The following is a 22410-nucleotide window of genomic DNA, read 5'->3' as shown; positions in this document are numbered from 1 at the left end:
GCGCTGATGCTGAAGCTGAGGCGGCTGGCGGGCTCCCGAGCCCCGCCCCGCAGGCCTGTCCGCTCCACCCCGCTGAGGACGCAGGCGCGGCGGGCGCGGGGGCGGGGCCGGGGTTGAGGGCGGGACCGTGGAGGGGCGGGGCGCGGGGAGGGGCGGGGCGCGGGGGGAGGGGCTGGATCAGCGCGCCTGCGCACGGAGGGGTGCCAAAGCCAGGCTAGCCAGACTGGTGGAGCCGCGGGCATGCGCAGTGCGCGGCGGGGGGGGGCGGTTGCCGGGACAACTGCGAGCGCAGCCTGGTGCGGTGGCCGTTGAGGCGTCGGGTGGTGGGCGCTGCGGTGTCGGCGCGTCGAGTAGCCGAGGCGCTGGGAGACGCGGGCCCGGCGCGGAGGGACGAGCGCGCCCGAGCCCCAGGTGATCCGGACGCCGGGTTAGCGCCGCGCGGGCGGGCGGGCGGGCCTGGGCCCCACCGCCTTCGGTCTGCCCTCTTCCCCACGGACGCCCACCGGAGACCCGGGCCTGGGGCCGCGTCCAAGACTCAGCCCACCCCGCGGGATCCGCCACCCCCCAGACTGAACCCCCCCCGGGCTCCCCCACCCCCGGGACCCCCCCAGACTGCCACCCCCCTCCGGCCCGGGCTCCCCCACCCCCGGGACCCCTCCAGACTGCCACCCCCCCCGGCCAGCCCCCCCCGGGCTTCTCCACCCCCGGGACTCCCCCGGGGACCCCCCCAGACTGCCCCCCCCGGCCCGCCCACCCCCCGGGATCCCCCACCCCCGGGATCCCTCCAGACTGCCCCCCCGGCCCGCCCACCCCCCAGGCTTCCTCCCTGACTGTCCCCCAGACTGCCCCTCCTCCCCTGGGCGCCCCCCCTCTGCCTGCCCACTCCCGGCTCCCCCCCCAGACTAGCCCCCAGGCCTCCCCCCCGACTGCCCCCCTCCCCTGGGCTCCCTCCTCCCCCCGTCCGCCCACCCCGGGGCCGCTCTGTTTTCCGGATGGCCCGATGCCTCTGGCGTCCACCCCGGGACGCATGGCCCTCCGAAGGGAGTTGTGCGCCCCGCGGAGGGGCGCCGTGGTCCTTGGCCCGGGCTGCCCTCCCCCTCCCCTCCGCCCTCCCTCCCCCTCTCCCCGCCCTCCCCTCGGTCCTCCGGGCCGGCGGCCCGCGCTGACCTCGGCGGTGTGTTGGCAGCGGGAGGAGGCCAGGGAGGATCGCCAGGGCGTCGTCGTCATCAAGTCGGCATGCTCAGAAAGCAGGTAGGCGTCCTCCGCGGACAGGGACAGGGACAGGGACAGGAGCAGGGAGGGAGGGCGGGGCAGCGGCCCTGGAGCACCAGGCCAGGCCTTGGAAGCCTCGCCCTCCTCCTCGGCAGTGCGCAGCACCAGCGCTGACAGGTGAGCCTCCCGACCCACCCGTAGGCAGCTCGGTTGAGGAAGGACAACGTGGCCGTCTCGGCAGTTGCCTTACAAGATCACATCCTAAGTGATCTCCAGCTTGGACGTCTGTCCGGTGCCGGCCACCCCAAGGCCACCCCGCGGAGGAAAGAGAGCCGATCCAAACCCCCAAGGAAAGAAGCAAAAGCAGTGGTCGACACTGGACTTCAAAAGCCCCCACAGGCCCCCAAGGCAGAAGACACAGAGCGAGAGTACGTGCTGGACCCTGCTCCACCGCCCCCGACGTTAGGTGAGCCACCCGGTCAGCACGTGGAGCTGTATAGATACAGAGCTAGAGTACGTGCTGGACCCTGCTCCACCGCCCCCGACGTTAGGTGAGCCGCCGGTCAGCACGTGGGGCTGTATAGATACAGAGGAGAGTACGTGCTGGACCCTGCTCCACCACCCCGACGTTAGGTGAGCCACCCGGTCAGCACGTGGGGCTGTATAGATACAGAGGAGAGTACGTGCTGGACCCTGCTCCACCACCCCGACGTTAGGTGAGCCGCCGGTCAGCACGTGGGGCTGTATAGATACAGAGCTAGAGTACGTGCTGGACCCTGCTCCACCTCCCCGACGTTAGGTGAGCCGCCGGTCAGCACGTGGGGCTGTATAGATACAGAGGAGAGTACGTGCTGGACCCTGCTCCACCTCCCCGACGTTAGGTGAGCCACCCGGTCAGCACGTGGGGCTGTATAGATACAGAGGAGAGTACGTGCTGGACCCTGCTCCACCTCCCCGACGTTAGGTGAGCCACCCGGTCAGCACGTGGGGCTGTATAGATACAGAGGAGAGTACGTGCTGGACCCTGCTCCACCTCCCCGACGTTAGGTGAGCCGCCGGTCAGCACGTGGGGCTGTATAGATACAGAGCTAGAGTACGTGCTGGACCCTGCTCCACCACCCCGACGTTAGGTGAGCCGCCGGTCAGCACGTGGGGCTGTATAGATACAGAGGAGAGTACGTGCTGGACCCTGCTCCACCTCCCCGACGTTAGGTGAGCCGCCCGGTCAGCACGTGGGGCTGTATAGATACAGAGGAGAGTACGTGCTGGACCCTGCTCCACCACCCCGACGTTAGGTGAGCCGCCGGTCAGCACGTGGGGCTGTATAGATACAGAGGAGAGTACGTGCTGGACCCTGCTCCACCACCCCGACGTTAGGTGAGCCACCCGGTCAGCACGTGGGGCTGTATAGATACAGAGGAGAGTACGTGCTGGACCCTGCTCCACCTCCCCGACGTTAGGTGAGCCACCCGGTCAGCACGTGGGGCTGTATAGATACAGAGGAGAGTACGTGCTGGACCCTGCTCCACCTCCCCGACGTTAGGTGAGCCACCCGGTCAGCACGTGGGGCTGTATAGATACAGAGGAGAGTACGTGCTGGACCCTGCTCCACCACCCCGACGTTAGGTGAGCCACCCGGTCAGCACGTGGGGCTTTATAGATACAGAGCTAGAGTACGTGCTGGACCCTGCTCCACCACCCCGACGTTAGGTGAGCCGCCCGGTCAGCACGTGGGGCTGTATAGATACAGAGGAGAGTACGTGCTGGACCCTGCTCCACCGCCCCGACGTTAGGTGAGCCGCCGGTCAGCACGTGGGGCTGTATAGATACAGAGCTAGAGTACGTGCTGGACCCTGCTCCACCACCCCGACGTTAGGTGAGCCGCCGGTCAGCACGTGGGGCTGTATAGATACAGAGGAGAGTACGTGCTGGACCCTGCTCCACCGCCCCGACGTGCGGCTTTATCAGCACTCAGGAGCCGGCTGAGTTGCATGATGCCCTTAGGGTGTAGACGTCGTTGTGTATACAGAGGGGCCTGTGTATACTGAAGCTTAAATGATTGGGCATGCTTTGAGCAAGAAAACGAACGAGGAGAACACGTGTGGAATGTATTTCATATTCTTAATCTACGTATTGGTATCTCATGTCAGGAGGATTATAATTTGAAGCCATCCCAGGCAGAAAAGTCTGAGACTCCATGTACAGAGTAACAAGCAAAAAGTTGGACTACATGCTATTTCCTTTAGCTATACTTGTCTCCGTATTTAAACTCCCTGTTTTGCCACTTTAAATAATATTTGCCAGACTGTGGCTCCCGCCTGTCATCCTAGCTACTCAGGAGGCTGAGATCTGAGGATCAAGGTTCAAAGCCAGCCCGGGCACCAAAGGACCTGAGACTCTTATTTCCAACTAACCTCCAGAAAATGGGAAGTGGGGCTTGACTCAAGGGTAGGGCAGTAGCCTTGAGCTGAAGGGCTCAGGGTCAGCATCCAGGCTGAGTTCAAGCCCCATGACCCACAAAAAAAAAAAAGGAAGAAAAGCAGAGCTCTAGAATCTTTTGCAGATTAGAAGCCACTAGAGATGTGACTTGAAAGTCATGTGTTATCCTGGATCCGAGCCTTGTTTAGAAAAGAAAAAAAGAGCAAGAAAAAGGGTAAAATTGGAGTAAATTCTCATCCCACCGTTTTTCATTCCATGTCTGTACAATGTGAAATGCCAAGACAAAGTTTGGTAATGTCCAGATTTCTTTATCATCCTCTTCCCCATAGGTGACTACACAAATTGTTCCCACTTCTCCTTTGATAACACTTCTCAGTAGCCTTCTCAACTTTTTCCCGCTTCCTCACTTGTTGACAGGCCTACTGGCTAATTTCTTTATTTTTCATTTTTTTTTTTTGGCCAGTCCTGGTGCTTGGACTCAAGGCCTGGGCACCGTCCTTGGACTTCATTTTTCTCAAGGCTAGCACTCTGCCACTTGAGACACTTGGCATGTGGTACCAAGAATAGAATCCAGGGCTTCATGCATGCTAGGAGAGCACTCTACCACTAGGTCAAACTCCCAGCCCCTAGCTAATTTCTTTCCGGGCTCCTGATGAGTCCCAGGAAGCTTTTAGAACCTTTGGCTGACTTCTCTCCATAAGCCCTTCCCACAGTATCTGATGTGACTCTTCCATTGAAGCTTTGATGGGCATTCCTGGTTTCTCTACCAGCAGCCTGGAGTGATTCTCCAGCACCACGTCGTAGATTAGGGCCCAGACATGTCACTGTAAAAACAGATAGCTTCTGTTATCAAGTGGATATGATCGTCCCTGGCAGGTGTATGTGAGGTCCTACGTAAACAGGACCTTGGCTATTTTGGGGGCGGGGGGGGGCGTTGAACTCAGGGCCTGGGTACTTTCCCTGAGCTTTTTCACTCAAGGCTAGCAATCTACCACTTTGAGCCACAGCACCACTTCTGGTTTTCTGGGGGTTCGTTAGAGATAAGAATCTCATGGCTTTTCCTGCTCAGGCTGTCTTTGAACCTCAATCCTCAGATTTCAGCCTCCTGAGGATCTATCTAGACATGACCAGCCTGCATCCACTGACCTTGGCATTTTCATTTTCATAGTCAACGGATTAAGGACTGTTGGGTGCATTGTGTATTATTAATGAAACGTGAATGCCCACATCCCCTCCTCCATGTCTTTCTTTCACTTCTGAATGAAGGATCAGTGTAATCATCCATCCTGCCAGGCAGGTGGCTGTCACCCACACCCCTTGAGTGTGTTGCCAGGACACAGGTGACTTGTTTCTGTGAGCATGTGGTTCCTCACTCTGCCTACATCTGGCTTATCATGTGACCAAGGGCTTCCACCCTGTGCCAGATTCTCGGCCCTTCCACGATCTGCATGGAGCCTCCTTGGTACTGTAAGGAGTGTCGTTTCCATCAGGCTTCCTCCAGGAGCCTGGCTCCAGTGCTTTCGATGGCCTCCTTCCCCGTCAACCAGCTATGCCAGTGGCTTTAACTGCAGCAGCAGCTGCTGCTTCTGCAGACAGCCTCTTGGCAATGCTTACATTTTTAGTCCGAGCCTGCCCCTAAGGCTGTGTGACTGTTTGTGGTTTGGCACCCTGCGTGTCAGAGAACCCCTTGCTGAAGTCTTCATTGAAGGATCAGTGCTTTGTGGTACAGCAAATTACTGAACCCGTTTTCTGTTCATGTCTTCTGCGGACCATGTTAATGCCTGTCCGTCAGCCAGCCTCGGTCACCCACTCTGCCTGTAGCTGGCAGCTTGGGGTGCAGCAGCAGAGGTGGCATCAATGTCCATGTTCCTCACAGTGATGTGGCCAGAAGACTTAAAGACTTGACACATTTTCACGGGGCATATCTAAACGGCCAGCACCACCACTCCTGTGCTGTAAGCCATTATTCACACAGCGCTCCCCAGGGCTGACCCATGGGTCTGGTGTCTGAACTGGCTCCTCCGTGGCTGGAGGCAGGCGGTGCACAGTGCGGAGTCACTCCAGAGGAGGGTTCACCCCGAGGTCGGGTGGGCCTTGGGGCTACTTAGAATAGCACAGGTCCAAACTTGGGAATCATGTCTGGAATTTTCTATTTGAAATATTCAGAGTGGCAGACTAATCAAAGCCTAAGAGATGAACAGGTAGGAAGGGAACACTACTGGAACTGAGACATGATGTTGGAATTCATTTCCTTATTTCCTCAGCACCATGGCATCATGTAAATGTTCATATCTGAAGTTAAAGCCATATAGGAATTCTTCAAGGTGGCTCACGCCTGTCATCCTAGCTAGTCAGGAGGCTGAGACCTGAGGATCAAAGTTCAAAGCCAGCCCAGGCACAGAAGAACCTGAGACTCTAATTAACCTTTAGAAAATGGGAAGTGGGGCTTGGCTCGAGGGTAGGGCGGTAGCCTTGAGCTGAAGAGCTCAGGGACAGCGCCCAGGCCGAGTTCAAGCCCCATGACCTCCCCCCCAAAAAATGATAATAAATTAAAATTTTTAAGCCCATGCGTATTGTTTATGTGTAGAAATGTCATCACACTTTGTCTTGGAATTACATTAAACTGGAATCACTAAAATTCTAAGTATGAAATTGAAACAAGATAGAAATAAAAATTCAGAAATTGCAGTCACATGTACGAGTTGTACAAGGCAGTTTCGTTATGGTATTTCCCTGCTCCACATGCATTAATGGCCTTCCACCATGTTTCCCACACCTGTCTCTGGATCTTCCTCCTCTCACAGGTTCCTGCACCACAATACTCTGTTTAACTTTCTGGTCATTTACTTTTCAATTTCTAGTGTATATTCATTACCATCTTATTTCACATTTACATATGTTATGTTTTAGTCAGACTAACCTCCTCTATTGTCCAATCCCTCCCATATATACCACTGTTTCATATAGACATACATACATACAGTCTAGAGTCCATAAGTGAACATAGCACGGTGTTTGGCTTTTTGAACTTGATTCTTCTGATATCTAGTCCATTCATTTTCATGCAAATGGCATATTTTCTTCGTAGGTGAGTAATATTCCATAGTTAATATATACCATATTTTCCTTATCCATTTGGTCGTTATAAACAGCTGCAATAAACATGGGAATGCAGATATCTCTTAGCTATTTAACAGGTAGAGGATTAATATTCAGAATATACAAAGAGCTCAAAAAGTTAAATAGCCAGAGAACAGCCCAATTAATAAGTGAGCAAATTAACTGAACAGACAGTTCTCTGAAAAACTGTAAGTGGCAAATAGATGGAAGATGAACTTGCTTTGTTGTAAGGAGAAGGCTGGGCATTGGAGCAGTGGCCCCAGCCACAGCAGAGTCTAGGCACAGACAGATACCCAGGAAATACAGGCTGCAGGTGATAGGTGCTGCAGCCGCCCTACAGCCAGTGGGCTCTGCTTTCTCCCCGAAAGCCATCCTTCTCACCACCTAGCAAACTACTTCTACAGCTTCTCCATTCTATCTGTAAGTCTTACTTCTAGGTCACTTTGGCGAAGTGCCTCCTGGGTGATCTTACTCCATTCTGTTTTCTTCCTGGCATGTCTGTGTTCCACGTGTTCAAATGCCTAAATGGATCCCTTCACTGCCTTCTGTCTTTGGCTGCATCTCTTTATCTACTTTCTATGAGATGAGCTTTTTATTCAAGCTTCTCAGTGTTTGTTTACATTGCTACCATGCAGTTTTCCTTAGTTCTTTTTCTACGGTGCTGTGCCATACTGTCTGGTTCTTGTTCTGTAAGTCTGTACTTCCAAACGTTCTATATTGTAGAATGAAGCATGAGCTGCAATGTATTACTTTATATTACTTTGTATCACTAGTTGTTTACAGAAGTCACAGTAAAATGGTGTAGGAGTACCTATCTTAAAGTCCATCTAAGACAGTACTCAGGAGGCTGAGATAATGAGGATCACTGTTCAAAGCCAGCCCAGGCACTAAAGTCCACGAGACTCAAGTGGTAGAACGATAGCCTTGAACTGGAGAGCTCAGGGACAGCGCCCAGGCCCACAGTTCAAGCCCCATGACCAACCAAAAAACAATACAAATATCTAAGTCCTATTCTGTGTTGTCTCACCTGTAGCGCAGAAGCTGGGCCTCGTGGCGCCTCCCCCGCTGCCCCTGTCTTCACACGAGTGGGAGAGAGTGAAGCAGAGATCTGTGCTGCACGGGGACTCCTTGCAGCCATGCCCGATCTGCAAGGAGGAATTCGAGCTCCGCCCGCAGGTGCCTGGCATGCACAGAGCCCGTTATCCTGGCCGCCTCCACCAGCTCCGTCCTGTGGGACCCTCCAACACATTTTCTTCATTACTAGTAAAAGTGTAAAGTGTGTGTGTGTGTGTGTGTGTGTGTAAAGAGCTTGACACCCTCACTGAGCAGTGTTAATTTTTTTTGTGGATCATGGGGCTTGATCTCCGCCTGGGCTCTGTCCCTGAGCTCTTCAGCTCAAGGCTTGAGCCAAGCCCCACTTCCTGTTTTCTAGAGGTTAATTGGAGATAAGGTCCTTTAGTGCCCAGGCTGGCTTTGAAGCTTGATCCTCAGATCTCAGCCTCCTGAGTAGCTAGAATGACAGGCGGGAGCCATGGCATTTGGCTTGAGCAGTGTCAATTTTATTAAGTGATCTAAGTCCAGGTACAGACATTGGCACCAAAGGATACCTCTGCTTCAAGGAGTTCCTGAGACACCAGACAAGGTGCACTAAGCACTGGAGCCAGTTCAGGGTGGGTGACTACCCTGAACTGAGTTGTGTAAGAGAAAAAGGGACTGTCTCTCCAAAGAATCTTGGAGAGAATCCTCTGGAAAGTAAGATCTTTCTTCCTACAACTGCCTTAGTAAATAGATGGCAGTAGTCCGGTGCGGTGGTTTGCACCTGTCAGCCAGCCCAGGCACCAGAGACCGTGAGACTCTTTCTTGAAATTATTAAAATATTTATTTCACAGGATTACATGAGAAATATGACAAGCCACACAAAATGAATAGAAAGGTTATATTTATGCAAAGCACTCTTTAAATGTTTACTATCACTATATACTATATAGATATAATTATTGATATAGGCTATAATAGACATAATGTATGGCCAAAAATTTAAATTTATCATTGCTTTGATATAACTATCTTATTGGTTGAGGCATAAATGTATTTTTTATGAATCCTCAACTGAATATTTTCTGAATTCTTATTTTAAATATTTATATTAAAATATACAAAAGTATTTATACCTTCCCAAATATCCTAAGTGTATAAATAAGTTTGGATGTCATGAGACTCTTATCTGCAGTTAACCACTAGAAAACCAGAAGTGGTGCTGTGGCTCAAGGGGTAGGGCAGTAGCCTTGAGCTGAAGAGCCTCAGGGACAGCACCTAGGCCCGGAGTTCAAGCCCCATGACTGACCGGAAAAAAAAAAAAGATAGATGGCATTTATCTTATATGCATGGCTCTGTGCATACTCTTCCCAAAGAAAGCGCTAGCTCTGGGAGTCAGGCACATCTGAGTTCTCTGCAGGTTGCTGGTACTAATGGTTGCCCTCCTTTCTGTATGTCTTCACTCCAGGACTTCACACAGTGGGTAGTATAAGCCTCCTACACACCAAGCACTTGGAGACTATCTGAGAGAACACAGAACATAGGTGGTTGAAGCCAAGCTTGGGCTTAACTGACTTCCAGCTCATAGCCCCACCTAGATTAACTCTGACATGTTTCATTATCAACAAGTTCCGTGTGTAGGCTTTTGTTCTTTACTAATTTGAACTCATAAGTTGTGTGCACCCTGCCTATCTGTTGAAGACTTCATGTTCTCACACAGAAGGTGAACCCTCTGCCGCCTCCTTCTTATTTCTCCCATAAGCACTAGCTGGACCCTAGGAGTGCAGACAGACCTCTCTCCATTCTGCTGATATGAGTTCTCATACCAACATAAAGTGTGTCATCTTTATTTGGCTAATGATACATTAATAGGTTTATTTTGTACTTCTAATGCTCACTTCCATGTTTTTCCTGCTTAAAAATAGGATTTGGCATTTTCTGTACACTAAATGATTTCAGAGTCATCACTTTCTCCCATTTCTGTCAGGCAGGCAGTATACACATGTAAGCAGGGGAGGAAATCACATGATTCACAATAGGCTAACTGAAAAGCAAAGGCAGGACCAAGCTGGAATTCAATTCTACCTTAGAAGGCATTTTGGTGTAATTACCACCACTTATTTTTGTTGGATCAGAAGATAATTGTCAGTAATATAGATACTTTAAAATATTCTAGAAGTAAAATGTTCTTCAGTACAGGTTACTGATAAAGCATCTTGAGTCTACAAAGAATGGATGAATTCATGGATTTTTTTTTTGGGGGGGGGGGCAGTCCTGCAGCTTTAACTCAGGACCTGGGCACTGTCCCTGAGCTTGTTTTCCTCAAGGCTAGCAGTCTACCACTTGAGCCACTTCCAGCTTCTTCTGCATATGTTGTACCGAGGAGTCAAACCCAGTGCTTCGTGCATGCTAGGCAAGCACTCTACCACGAGGCCTCGCTCCCAGCCCCTCACAGGTGCTGTTAAGTATAACTCACTCACTTGAGACTCCCTGTTGGCCGTAAGTGTTGAGGAAAGCTTTTAGAGCTCTTGGACCCCACTCAACCCAGAATCCCTTCGGTGCCATCCAAGAAGGAAAGTGTAGAGCGAGAAGGCGGGTGGGGTGGTCCATTTGAAAACCACGAAGTCCTTCACATTCCAGACCTTGCCAGAGAACGCCTGCGCCCTGGGCTGGGTTCCTGAGGGAAAGAGGACGGCTCTGCCTGTCGCCGCCGCCCCCTCACCCACCCGCCTCAGCTTCCTTTCACCAAGCACCTTTTATTTAGTATAGCTTGTATCTTGTGTCCAAACCCAAAACATTACTGTTGGGGAATTTGGATCACAGAAAAATTAATTTTCCCCCTTCATTTAAAGAAGAAAAGGTAATTCTTTGTCTCCCTAACTCCTTGCCCATTTGAATTAAGATTATCAGAATAGTATCTTCGTGGATATGATGTCTCAAGCCTGTAATCCCAACTATTCAGGAAACTGAAATCGGGAGAACAGCAGTTTAAGACCAGCCAGGCAATAAGTTCACAAGACCCCAACAGAAAAGGCTGCTGCTGCTGTCCTGTGCCTGTCATCCTAGATATGATGGAGGAACCAGGATCACACCTGAGCTGGCTGAGGCACAATTCAAGACCCTATTTCAAACCCAAGTGGAAAGGTTATGGGAATGACTTATGTGGTAAAGTGCCTGTCTAAAAAACACCACGTCCTGAGTTCAAAACCTACTACCACAAAAGAATTCTATCTCAATAAAGCTGTGATGGGAAAGCTTGGGAGTGCCATGCACTTGAACGAATTCCACTAAAAGGCATTTAGTTAGCATTGCGTTGCTGCTCCTTCCTGCCAGCCCGTCACCAGGGACCACTGGCGCTTCCTGTCCACCTGCTCAGGCCCAGGAAGAATTCCCATCCCAGCCCTCCCCTCTAAGCTCCTTTCAGTTGTTTAAAGTCAAACTTCTTGCTATTGCGAGTTGCAAGCGGTGGTGGTGTTTTATACGTGCGACAGCATAACAACAGCATAGATGTGAAAGTGATGTGGCTTGTGTAATGTCTCCGAGCAGTGCGTGGCTGGCCTGTAGGCTCTGTGCACTGCGCGTGCAGCGCGCCTCGACTGACCCGCCGGCTTTCCCTGGCAGGTGCTGCTGTCCTGCTCGCATGTGTTCCACAAGGTGAGTTGTTGGCCCAGACCCAGCGGGCCCTCTCCAGCTCACCAGAGTCTCCCAGACCCAGCGGGCCCTCTCCAGCTCACCAGAGTCTCCCAGACCCAGCGGGCCCTCTGCAGCTCGCCAGAGTCTCCCATAGGAGCCACTCGTTGTGAGAAAATGACTGTAGGCTGCCATACAATTCATCCTGTTTGGAAAATCATGAGTTTTGTGGGACACCAAAACCATGTTTTTATAAGCAACTGTTGATGCATATCAACCTAGCAATAGTTTAATTCTTGCATGAGACGGGTTGGAGTTTATACATGTATTCCTATGAAACACCATTGGGGTACAGGTTTCATAAGAAAGCTATTAAGACCTAATGAAATGTCACGTCATAATCTAGATTGGACTATCTCAGAATTAGAAGTAGGAATGCTGTTTATAGGCAATTGCTAGTAAAATTTTAAGTGAACTATTTTTCTTCAGGCGTGCCTTCAGGCTTTTGAAAAGTTCACAAATAAAAAAACGTGTCCTCTCTGTAGAAAGAACCAGTATCAAACCAGAGTGATCTATGACGGGGCCCGTCTGTTCAGAACCAAGTGTGCCACGAGGTGAGCAGGCTCTTGTCCCGGGCCCCATGTACTCCCGGCGCCCAGCCAGCACAAGGGGGGCGGGAGTGCAGGTCCAGGTGGTCCTTCCTTAACCTCTGTTTCAGAATCCAAGCCTGCTGGAGAGGCCATGTCGTGAGGAAGTGGTACCGAAACCTGAGGAAAGCGGTGCCCCCCAAAGACCCGAGGCTCAGGAAGAAGTTCTTGGAAGAGAAGGTACGAGTACGTCACTAGTCTCCGTTGTGCGCAGTGGGCGGGCGTCCAGTCAGGACGGCGGCAGGGGCAGCACAGCGGAGGGGCTTTTACTTCATTTCCCAGCTTCTCTGGAAAAGTGAGAGCCTGCTACCATTTCCCTTCCACTCTCAGGACATAAAGTGATGGTGACTGGGCTAGGTTCAAAGCCACTTTGTTGAGCTATTTCTTTTTTTTTTTTTTTTCAAGTCTTAGGATTTTTTTTTATTGTAATTAGTAAAAGGGTTACATGATATTTGCAGATAGAAGGTGCATTAATTCACATACATTGATACCCTTTCACATGTCTTGGTACCCATTTCCCTCCCCCCCCCCCACTTGTTGAGCTATTTCATATAAACTGTCTAGATAAATTATTTTCTGGGAAAAGAATGAACAAACGAGCTTCTCCAGACACCTGGATCGGGGCCTCACTCGGGTGCAGAGTCCAGCCTTGGTAGTGGGTAACAAGAAGACCCAGTGCAAGGCACTGGCACTGCCTGCCAAGCGGTCTTCTGAGGAGATAAATGGCTTAAATAAAATGACTGGTACCTGCCGAGCGCAGGGGCTTCTGCCTAGAGTCCCAGCTACTCAGGAGGCTGAGATCTGAGGATCAAGGTTCAAAGCCAGCCCAGCACAGAAGGACCTGAGACTCTTATCTCCAGTTAACCTCTAGAAAACAGGAAGTGGAGCCTGGCTCAAGGGTAGAGTGGTAGCCTTGAGCTGAAGAACTCAGGGACAGAGCCCAGGCTGAGTTCAAGTCCCATGACCCACCAAAAAAAAAAAAAAAAAAGACTGGTACCTCAGTTGGTGTAAGGAAGCAAACATACCCACTTTCCCCATAAATTCAATTTCTAACTCCCAAATGAGTCTGCAATTGGAATTGTACAGGTTAAACCTAAAGTTTGACTGATAGACTCTGAAGAGCTAATATTTGTTGAAGGAAAGATTAATGTCCCTTGGTAGCTATCGAAGGCCATGCATCTGGCAACTAACTGGGGCAAAGGGTTCTGATGAGCACTAGTGAACCCATAGAAATGTGTGTACTCCTGTCTATCTACAGGAAGGGGGCTGCTTCAAGTTAAGCCAGCTGATGTGGTGAAAAGAGAACACTCCTTGAGATCCATGTCCTCAGAAAAGTTCCACCAGGATTAATGTGTCCCTTTTTTCTTTTTCGTACCAGGCCTGGGGTTGACCTTGGGCTGAGAGTACTGTTCCTGAGTTTTGTTGCTCATGGCTAGTGCTCTACTGCTTGAGCCTCAACTCCACTTCTGCCTTTTGTTTTTATTGCTTAATTGGAGACAAGAAGTTTCCTGCCCTGACTAGCTTTAAACTGTGATCCTCAGAGCTCAGCCTGCTGAGTAGCTAGAATTAGTTTTTAAGCAAATAAGCGAAATTCCTAGGATCAAAGACAGACAACTTCCAGCCTAGTGGTAGTGTTTGCCTAGCATGTACAAAGACCAGGGTTCAATTCCTCAGTACCACGTATATAGAAAAAGCTGCAAGTGTGGCTCAAGTGGTAGAGCTCTAGCCTTGAGAAAGTCCAAGGACAGTGCTCAGACCCTAAGCTCAAGGCCCAGTCCTGGCAAAAAAAAAAAAAAAAAGACAGACAACTTCCTGGGTGTCACACCTTTGAGCTAGGGAGCTGTCACAGGAGCAGGAAGTGCAGGACGGGATGGGGAAGCCCCAGGCCTGTGACCCTTTAAAGGAATGCCTGCCACCAGCTGCTCTGCTCGGGGATAGTGCGCCCCTGACGAGGCAGTAAACGACTGGTCAAATGAAATGACAAAAATAATTTTTAGTAAAATAATTTTTGTTCGTATGTATATCAATATTTAGAAGATGCAGCCATTTTCTTCTTTAAAGTTTTAATCATACAAGAAGAATATTTCAGAGTTCAAATAAGTTTAATAACAAATGTTACAAACACAATAGCGTGCACACACCCTCATCACCTGTAGTTTTTTTCTAATGATGGGAACAGAATTGTTTTCATCAGAAACAAACATTTGAACTATTTGCTTTCTGTTCAATACTGTTAGCATAGAGTTGTGAGTCGAATGAGGCTCTAATGTCAAGTGCTCTCGGATGAAGACACTGACGACAACACACGTAAGGCTGCCTCCCAGGTCCTGCTCTGTTGATTCCAACTTCTGATTAAAACATAAAGTCCAGCTTCTGGTGAATCTGTGTCTGTCTCAAGGCTTCCCAACAATATCCATTAAAAAGAAATAAGTTCCAAAGCCAGAATGAACAATGGCTCTATGGAGGCTCTTTGTCATAGGTTAGTGACATTCCAGACATGCCAGGTTTTTCTATGTAGCCTGGGAAGCCCAAGTGTTTTCTCAAGCCTGCTTCTCCCACCCCTCCCCCAGTTCTACTGTGCACCAAATGTCAAATCGATGAACTATTAAAAGATCTAATGTTTACATTTTCGAGACTGGAAGCTTCACAAAGCAAACTGTAGAGTAATTTGACAATAAGAGATGTGCTAAATTTTTATGTTTGTTCAAATCTGGACATGACATGTGAAACTGCTAGCTCCATTCCTAGGCTGCATCTCCATTTCCCCCAGCAGTGAATGTTCAACTAATGCAAATTCATCTTATATTTAATCTAAAAATTGAAATTACCAGTTGTTAGAAAAAAAAAAAACAAGTCTAAAGTTAAAGGGAGAGCAAGCACTTGTCCATAGCTTCCACAAGTCAGTTAAACCAGGACAGGCACCTGGCTTCTTTTCTGGACCAGCCCATTCAGTTCTGAACCTCAGTAGTTGAAAGGCATTAAGAATCTAAGCAACCTGGAGAGAAATTCGGGGTTTCAGTAGTCATTGACAACCAATGACTTTAACTATTTTTTAAATTTTTTTTTTACCAAATAGGCTGGGAGTGTGGCCTAGTGGTAGAGTGCTTGCTTAGCAAACACAAAGACCTGGGTTCGATTCTTCAGTACCACATACATAGAAAATGCCGGAAGTGGTGCTGTGGCTCAACTGGTAGAGCTCTAGCCTTGAGAAAGCCCAAGGACAGGGCTCAGGCCCTGAGCTCAAGTCCTAGGAAGAGGGAAAAAAAAAACATCCAAATGAAGGTTTTTACTAAATAACAAAATACCATAAACTACATGCATGCCAGCAGCCCATCCCTGTGACCCTAGCTACTTAAGAGGCTGATATCTGAAGAACAGGGTTTGAAGCTGGCCAGGGCAGAAAAGTCCCAGCGACTCTTACCGCCACTTAACCAGCAACATGTCAGACTAGAGGCCTGGTTCAAATGTTAAAGTGCCATCTATGAGCAAAAAAGCCAACTGAAGGTATAAGACCCTGAGTTCCAGGACCTGTACCAACACATACATAGACAACAAATACCATGGACTGTCTACATCATTTATTACATACCCCCAAAATACCATGGACTGTCAGAATCATTTAATAAACAACGATGTCTTAATAGCAGAAGAACAGCCTCTGAGAACATTAAAGCACATTTACCTTCAATGCAGCCTTAGCTCTATAAAAATTCCAGTCTCTGCTGGCGGATTGGAGAAATCTTGTTTGCTGTACCTGAGCCCTGGCGTAGATCACCTTACAGATCATCTGCATCTAATAAACATTTCAGACACAGTAGGTGAAGGGCATGGCTGGTTATTTCTATCTTAATACTCCAGATTAGGCCAGGCCATCCTATTCTGTAGTCAGTCTCTTTAGCTTGAGAAGAACTGTGGCACTGCATTTTTCCTTCTGCTCAGGGGAGAGGGAGTGAAGTAAATTACAAACCATTTCTACAAGGCAGCTCCTGTTCTTTAAGAATTCTCTTGGCAAGGCTGCCCTGCTTTGAAATATCACCACACTCCTAGCAAAACTGAACCACCGCAAAGTGATAGAGCTACAATGTAGGTTCTTTTAACTACAACTGAAAAGGTCAGATGTTGAGTTTTGCACCCTAGTAAGTGAGAGGCTTAAAATTCAGGCCAAAAGGCCTTTGTCCGAGAGTGGGCCAGTACAGTAGGCCTGCTACACTTACTAGACATCCGTGTTCTGAGAACTCGGATCAAAGGGCCTGGAAAGGTCACTGAGGCTGTTGTGAGAACTCCCCGGCTGTGTGTGTACCATAAGCTCCGCAGCTAGACCGCAGTGGCCGTCCTTACATGCCTTTGATCCTTATCTGGAAGTTCTGCTAGCATCTGTCATATAATTGAGGCATGGTCTTTTATTGCTGCAATTAAAACTTTTCAAATGCATTATGTTATCTCCACCCCCCCCCAGTCCCCACCATTGTTTAAGAGGTGAGGTTAGCAATCTGTCAAACAGGGGTTGGCTAGGGCACTGCCCGCCACCCCCCCAGCCTGGCCGGGGACCTGGCTCCCCTTTTCATTTCCATCTCACCAAACAGCATAATGGTCCTTAAGTTTGTTCAGTCTTTTGACTTCCTTTATCACATAGAGATGGCAAACATTCTGTTGCTAACTTAAAGTGGCTCCAAGCACCAAGACTGGAGGGATATGAAACCAGTAAAAGCTTATCAACTGATGCATTGATGCCCTGGGAATTCCAGGTTTCCATTCTGCTTTTGAGGGTCCTAAGTCAACACATTAGGAAGCAATTTGCTGACACCACATGGGTCGTTGAAGACCCCCCAGAGTAGACAGAGCTTACTCAGTGATTTGTTAGTATTGATACATTTTAACGTTTAGTCAGCATGCTGCTTGCATCATCAGTAAATGCTTTACATGCTGAAGGCCTGAACTCCTAGTTACTAAATGCAGGAAATATCTGAAATATGAAAATGGGAAAACACATTGAGATACCCATTCTCTTTAAAACTGAAAGCTTAACATACTTCAACTATTTATGGAGATTTTGCAATATTTACTGTTAAGTTTAAAACCTAGAACCTCATAGTCAGATTTTTCTTTTTGCGCCGTTCTTTCAATTGCTAAAGGTTATTGACCATGTAAGAAATAAAGGAATCAGAACGAGGAGCCCCCGGCACATGACAATGTGATGGTCCAGGAATGTTTCATCGTTGCCACATTTAGGAAATGCCTTCGAGCTGACGTCCATGGTGGTCACTAAACACACGTAGGCTCTTTCCTAACTGCTTTTGTGCAGGGGAGAGGGGCCAAGCACGCGCTGCACCTGAGCTTTGCGCAGTCTGCATCGTAACTGTGCATGTGTTCAAAAACACCTGGAGCTGCCTTGGTCATTTGACTTCTAGAAACAGACCACAAACGCCTCCTGAAGGCTTTTCCCTACGTTTATGAGCAAGCCAATATTTTTGAGCTTTGCAAGTTAAAAATGTGTTTGTTGAGTTTTGGCCCTGGAAGTAACGAGACAGACAAGCCCGCTGCTCCCCGCCCAGAGGCACAGAGTCCCGGTTCGTCCCCTTGGAGGGTGGGTTTGTCCTCATTTCTGATCTGTTTCTCACCTGAAGTCTGAATTCTATCAATTATGAGGGCCTTACGAAAGGGAATCTTCCCCGAATCTACGGCCCTCCTTTGAGGACATCAATACCCGGCCAACTTGTTGCCGCATTCTGGGAGGGGGTGATGCCGGTGCCACTTGGCCTGGGCAAAATCACCGTCCTAACTCAGCCCGCACACCATCGAAGGCCTGCGAATTTCACTAACAGTACAATCGCCTTTTCAAGAACGGGATGCCAGCCGAATGAAGGGCAGGCAGGTAGAGAAGGGCAGACCCTGCTGAGGGCACTCACCAGACCACGCGAGAAGAGGCAGGCTGAGGGCCACCAGGTAGACTGGCATGAAGCCAGAGGGGACGCCACTCTTGCCTGGTGACCTGTGCACTGTGTAGCCGTAGCTCACACACTCGCTGTGGCTCTGGGGCTCAGGACTCTGCTTTATCCTGGCAGCTCCTGCTGGATGGTCACGTGGCTGACCATGTGACCCAGCCATCCGGGACCTTCCAGGTCGGGCATTTGTCCCGAGGCCAAGAGCTGAAGGCTCCTTTCTCGCTTCCTATGATCACCCTGAAATAGTTCTGTCTGTACCCAAAATGGGAGGATAGCAGGCAAGCGGAAATGTGACCCTCCCTGTACCGCGTGCCCAGGACCTGGTGAGAATGCCAGGGACTGGCCACGCAAGATGACAATGTATCCTCTCCTCGACTCTTTAGCCCAAATGCCTCCCCCGCCTAGGAGACGGTAGAGGAACAGAAAGTTGTGTTTTTCACCTGCAGCCCTGTCACGTGTGTTATCACATGCTGGGCTAGCCGGGGAAATGTCAGCACTGGCTCAGCGTGGGATGGGCCGGCCCCGTGACCTGTGCGAGACTGGTGGGGGCGGGACTTACCCGCATGCTCGGCGCCCTCAGCGTGCTCCTCTCTTGTGCTCAGTTCACAGAAATCAGCCACCGCATTCTCTGCTCCTACGACACCAACCTGGACGAGCTCTTCTCCCAGATCGACTACTGCCTGGCCATAAACCGCAGCGTTCTTCAGCAGCTGGACCACAAGTGTGGCCAGGAGATGACAGATGAGGAGTGGGAGAAAATCCAAGTGCTGGTGGGTACCACAGCCACAACGCCACACTAGATAGATATATACACACACACACACCATACCACACCACTCCATATACACCATATATACCACTCCATATACACCATATACACCACACCACACCATATAAACCACATCATATACACCACACCATATACACCATATACACCACACCATATACACCATATACACCACACCACACCATATACACAACACCACACCAATACACCACATCATATACACCACACCAAAACACCACACCATATACACCATATACACCACACCACACCATATACACAACACCACACCAATACACCATACACACCACACCACACCATATACACCACACCATATACACCATATACACCACACCACATACACCATATACACCACACCATATACACCATATACACCACACCACACCATATACACAACACCACACCATATACACCATACACACCACACCACACCATATACACAACACCACACCATATACACCATACCATATACACCATACCATATACACCACACCAAATACACCATATACACCACACCAAATACACCATATACACCACACCATATACACCATATACACCATATACACCACACCACATACACCACACCATATACACCATATACACCATATACACCACACCACATACACCATATACACCACACCATATACACCATATACACCATATACACCACACCACATACACCATATACACCACACCACACCATATACACCACATCATATACACCATATACACCACACCACATACACCACACCATATACACCACACCACATACACCACACCATATACACCATATACACCACACCACATACACCATATACACCACACCATATACACCATATACACCACACCACATATACCATATACACCACACCATATACACCATATACACCACACCACATACACCACACCATATACACACCACATACACCACACCATATACACCACACCACATACACCATATACACCACACCATATACACCATATACACCATATACACCACACCACATACACCATATACACCACACCATATACACCATATACACCACACCATATACACCATATACACCACACCATATATACCATATACACCACACCATATACACCACACCATATACACCATATACACCACACCACATACACCATATACACCACACCATATACACCATATACACCACACCACATATACCATATACACCACACCATATACACCATATACACCATATACACCACACCACATACACCACACCATATACACACCACATACACCACACCATATACACCATATACACCACACCATATACACCATATACACCATATACACCACACCATATACACCACACCACATACACCATATACACCACACCATATACACCATATACACCACACCACATATACCATATACACCACACCATATACACCATATACACCACACCACATACACCACACCATATACACCATATACACCACACCATATACACCACACCACATACACCACACCATATACACCATATACACCATATACACCACACCACATACACCATATACACCACACCACACCATATACACCACATCATATACACCATATACACCACACCACATACACCACACCATATACACCACACCACATACACCACACCATATACACCATATACACCACACCACATACACCATATACACCACACCATATACACCACACCACATATACCATATACACCACACCATATACACCATATACACCACACCACATACACCACACCATATACACCATATACACCACACCACATACACCACACCATATACACCATATACACCACACCACATACACCACACCATATACACCATATACACCACACCATATACACCATATACACCACACCACACCATATACACACCACACCATATACACCACACCATATACACCACACCACACCATATACACCACACCGTGGGGAGCCCGTGGGCAGCCTGGGTCTTCGCAGCAAGCCTAGGTAAGGTGCACCTGGCTCCTCCATGTGACATGGTCTGGTTCTGGGGGGAAATACACGCGCGCACACACAGGCCCACACGTCCCTGAGTTCCCCGTGGCTCAGCCCCTCTCCTGAACCATCAGCTGCCATGAAGCCAAGACATAGGAAAACCTAGTTAGCATCACCCAACTAGGAAAATGAGGTTGTTAGAACTGCTTTGTAGTTAACAGACGACGAGCCGGGCGCCCCGGTCCCCATCTATAATCCTAGCTGCTCAGGAGGCGGTGAGGAGGGCCGCCGGTCAAGGCTGAACACAAGATCCCGGCCTTCTCAGCCCGTCGCTGGGCACAGGGCCATGCCTGTCCTAGCCACGTGGAGGCTGCTGTGGGGTGGGGGCGGGCATGGCGGTGCAGACCCCTCCTCTGAGTAGGGGGGTGGCACCACCAGGAAGAGGAGGTGCGCGCAGGTGGAGCAGTGTGCAGGTCAAGAGGTGTTCATGGAGAGCAGTTGGGAAAGCGGGTGACCCGTCCCGGCGCCTGCACGCACTTGGGTTCTGTGAACAGCACCCACCACCTGGTTTCAGCAGCCCTCTGTGTGCTGGCACACACCGTGTCTGCCCTGTGCCACAGGCCACGCGGCGGGAGATCTACGAGTGCTCCATCTGCCTGGCCCCCCTCTCCCTCCAAGCCGCCCTGCCAGGAAGCAGCAGCCGGCAGCCCCGAGAGACCGTCCTGCTGTCCTGCGCCCACCTGTTCCACCACACCTGCCTGCTGGCCCTCGAGGAGTTCTCCCTGGGGGACGGCTTCCCCTTCCATGCCTGTCCCCTGTGCCGCTCCTGCTACCAAAAGAGGATCCTTCCATGTTGACAGTTCTTCAATGAGAGGTGTCACGCTTCTGGGGGTGGGGAGGGCGGAGCCGCCTACCCAGCGAAGTCTGCACTACGACAGCACTGCAATCTGTTCTTCAGTGACCAGGAGTCCTGGCTAATAAACAGAGTTAATGTACCCATATCGAATGCCTAACAACCAACCTGTCTAGTTTTAGCGTCCATAGTCTATAAAAATAAAGGTGAGTTTCGTAAGTTTAATCACTTAAAATATAGCCAATGTCTAACCAACAACTAGGAAATGGAAACACAACTCAAGTTCCAGACATTTCTATTAACACAGTCTTACAGCCTCTTCTGGTCCTAATATTTGTTTTAATACTTTTATTTACATCTCGTGGCCCAAAACAAAAACCCAGTTCAGTTAAAATCAGCACCAGAAAACAGTAATTTTAAGGACACCAGCCTGTCTGCTATAGCCACAGATAAGAACCACCAGTAGTCTGGTTCCCCCAGTACTGCATACACAGTAACTTCCTGAGTAGAACTCCAATAGTTCAGCGAGGAGGAGCAAGAATTGAGATGGGGGCGGGGCAGCAGCGGCTCACACCTGTAATCCCAGCTACACAGGAGGCTGAGCGCTGAGGACTGAGGTTCTTACCTCCAGTTCACCACCAGAAAGCCAGAAGTGTCGATGCGGCTCAAAGTGGCAGAGTACTAGCCTTGAGTAACAGAGCTTCGGAACAGGTCCAGGCCTCGGTCCAAGCCTCACGATGGAGGGGAGGGA

The 22410-nt window shown here is 49.6% G+C and overlaps 1 protein-coding gene across 1 annotated transcript; it reads left to right on the top strand.

Moving 5' to 3' along the window:
- Window positions 1-277: 277 nt before the first annotated feature.
- Rnf32 (ring finger protein 32) lies at window positions 278-21884 on the top strand. Its single transcript, XM_090333607.1, has 9 exons — window positions 278-427; window positions 1187-1251; window positions 1414-1678; window positions 7805-7947; window positions 11428-11460; window positions 11926-12050; window positions 12155-12263; window positions 18628-18795; window positions 21427-21884. The coding sequence occupies exons 2-9, from the start codon at window positions 1237-1239 to the stop codon at window positions 21661-21663; spliced, it is 1095 nt and encodes a 364-aa protein (XP_090189733.1). The 5' UTR covers window positions 278-427; window positions 1187-1236; the 3' UTR covers window positions 21664-21884.
- The last annotated feature ends 526 nt before the right edge of the window (window positions 21885-22410 follow it).

The sequence above is a fragment of the Megascapheus bottae genome, chromosome 5 (genome assembly GCF_031878675.1).
Source record: "Megascapheus bottae isolate mThoBot1 chromosome 5, mThoBot2.hap1, whole genome shotgun sequence".
Classification (NCBI taxonomy): Eukaryota; Metazoa; Chordata; class Mammalia; order Rodentia; family Geomyidae; genus Megascapheus; species Megascapheus bottae.
The sequence above is the reverse complement of the archived record's forward strand: the minus strand, read 5'-3'. Positions and strand labels throughout refer to the sequence as shown.

Excerpts from the sequence above, each read along its gene's own strand:
- Rnf32 (XM_090333607.1), top strand. Across the intron at positions 1,679-7,804 it reads TCCACCGCCCCCGACGTTAG|CGCAGAAGCTGGGCCTCGTG; the intron begins GTGAGCCACCCG and ends TCTCACCTGTAG. Across the intron at positions 11,461-11,925 it reads GCTCGCATGTGTTCCACAAG|GCGTGCCTTCAGGCTTTTGA; the intron begins GTGAGTTGTTGG and ends ATTTTTCTTCAG.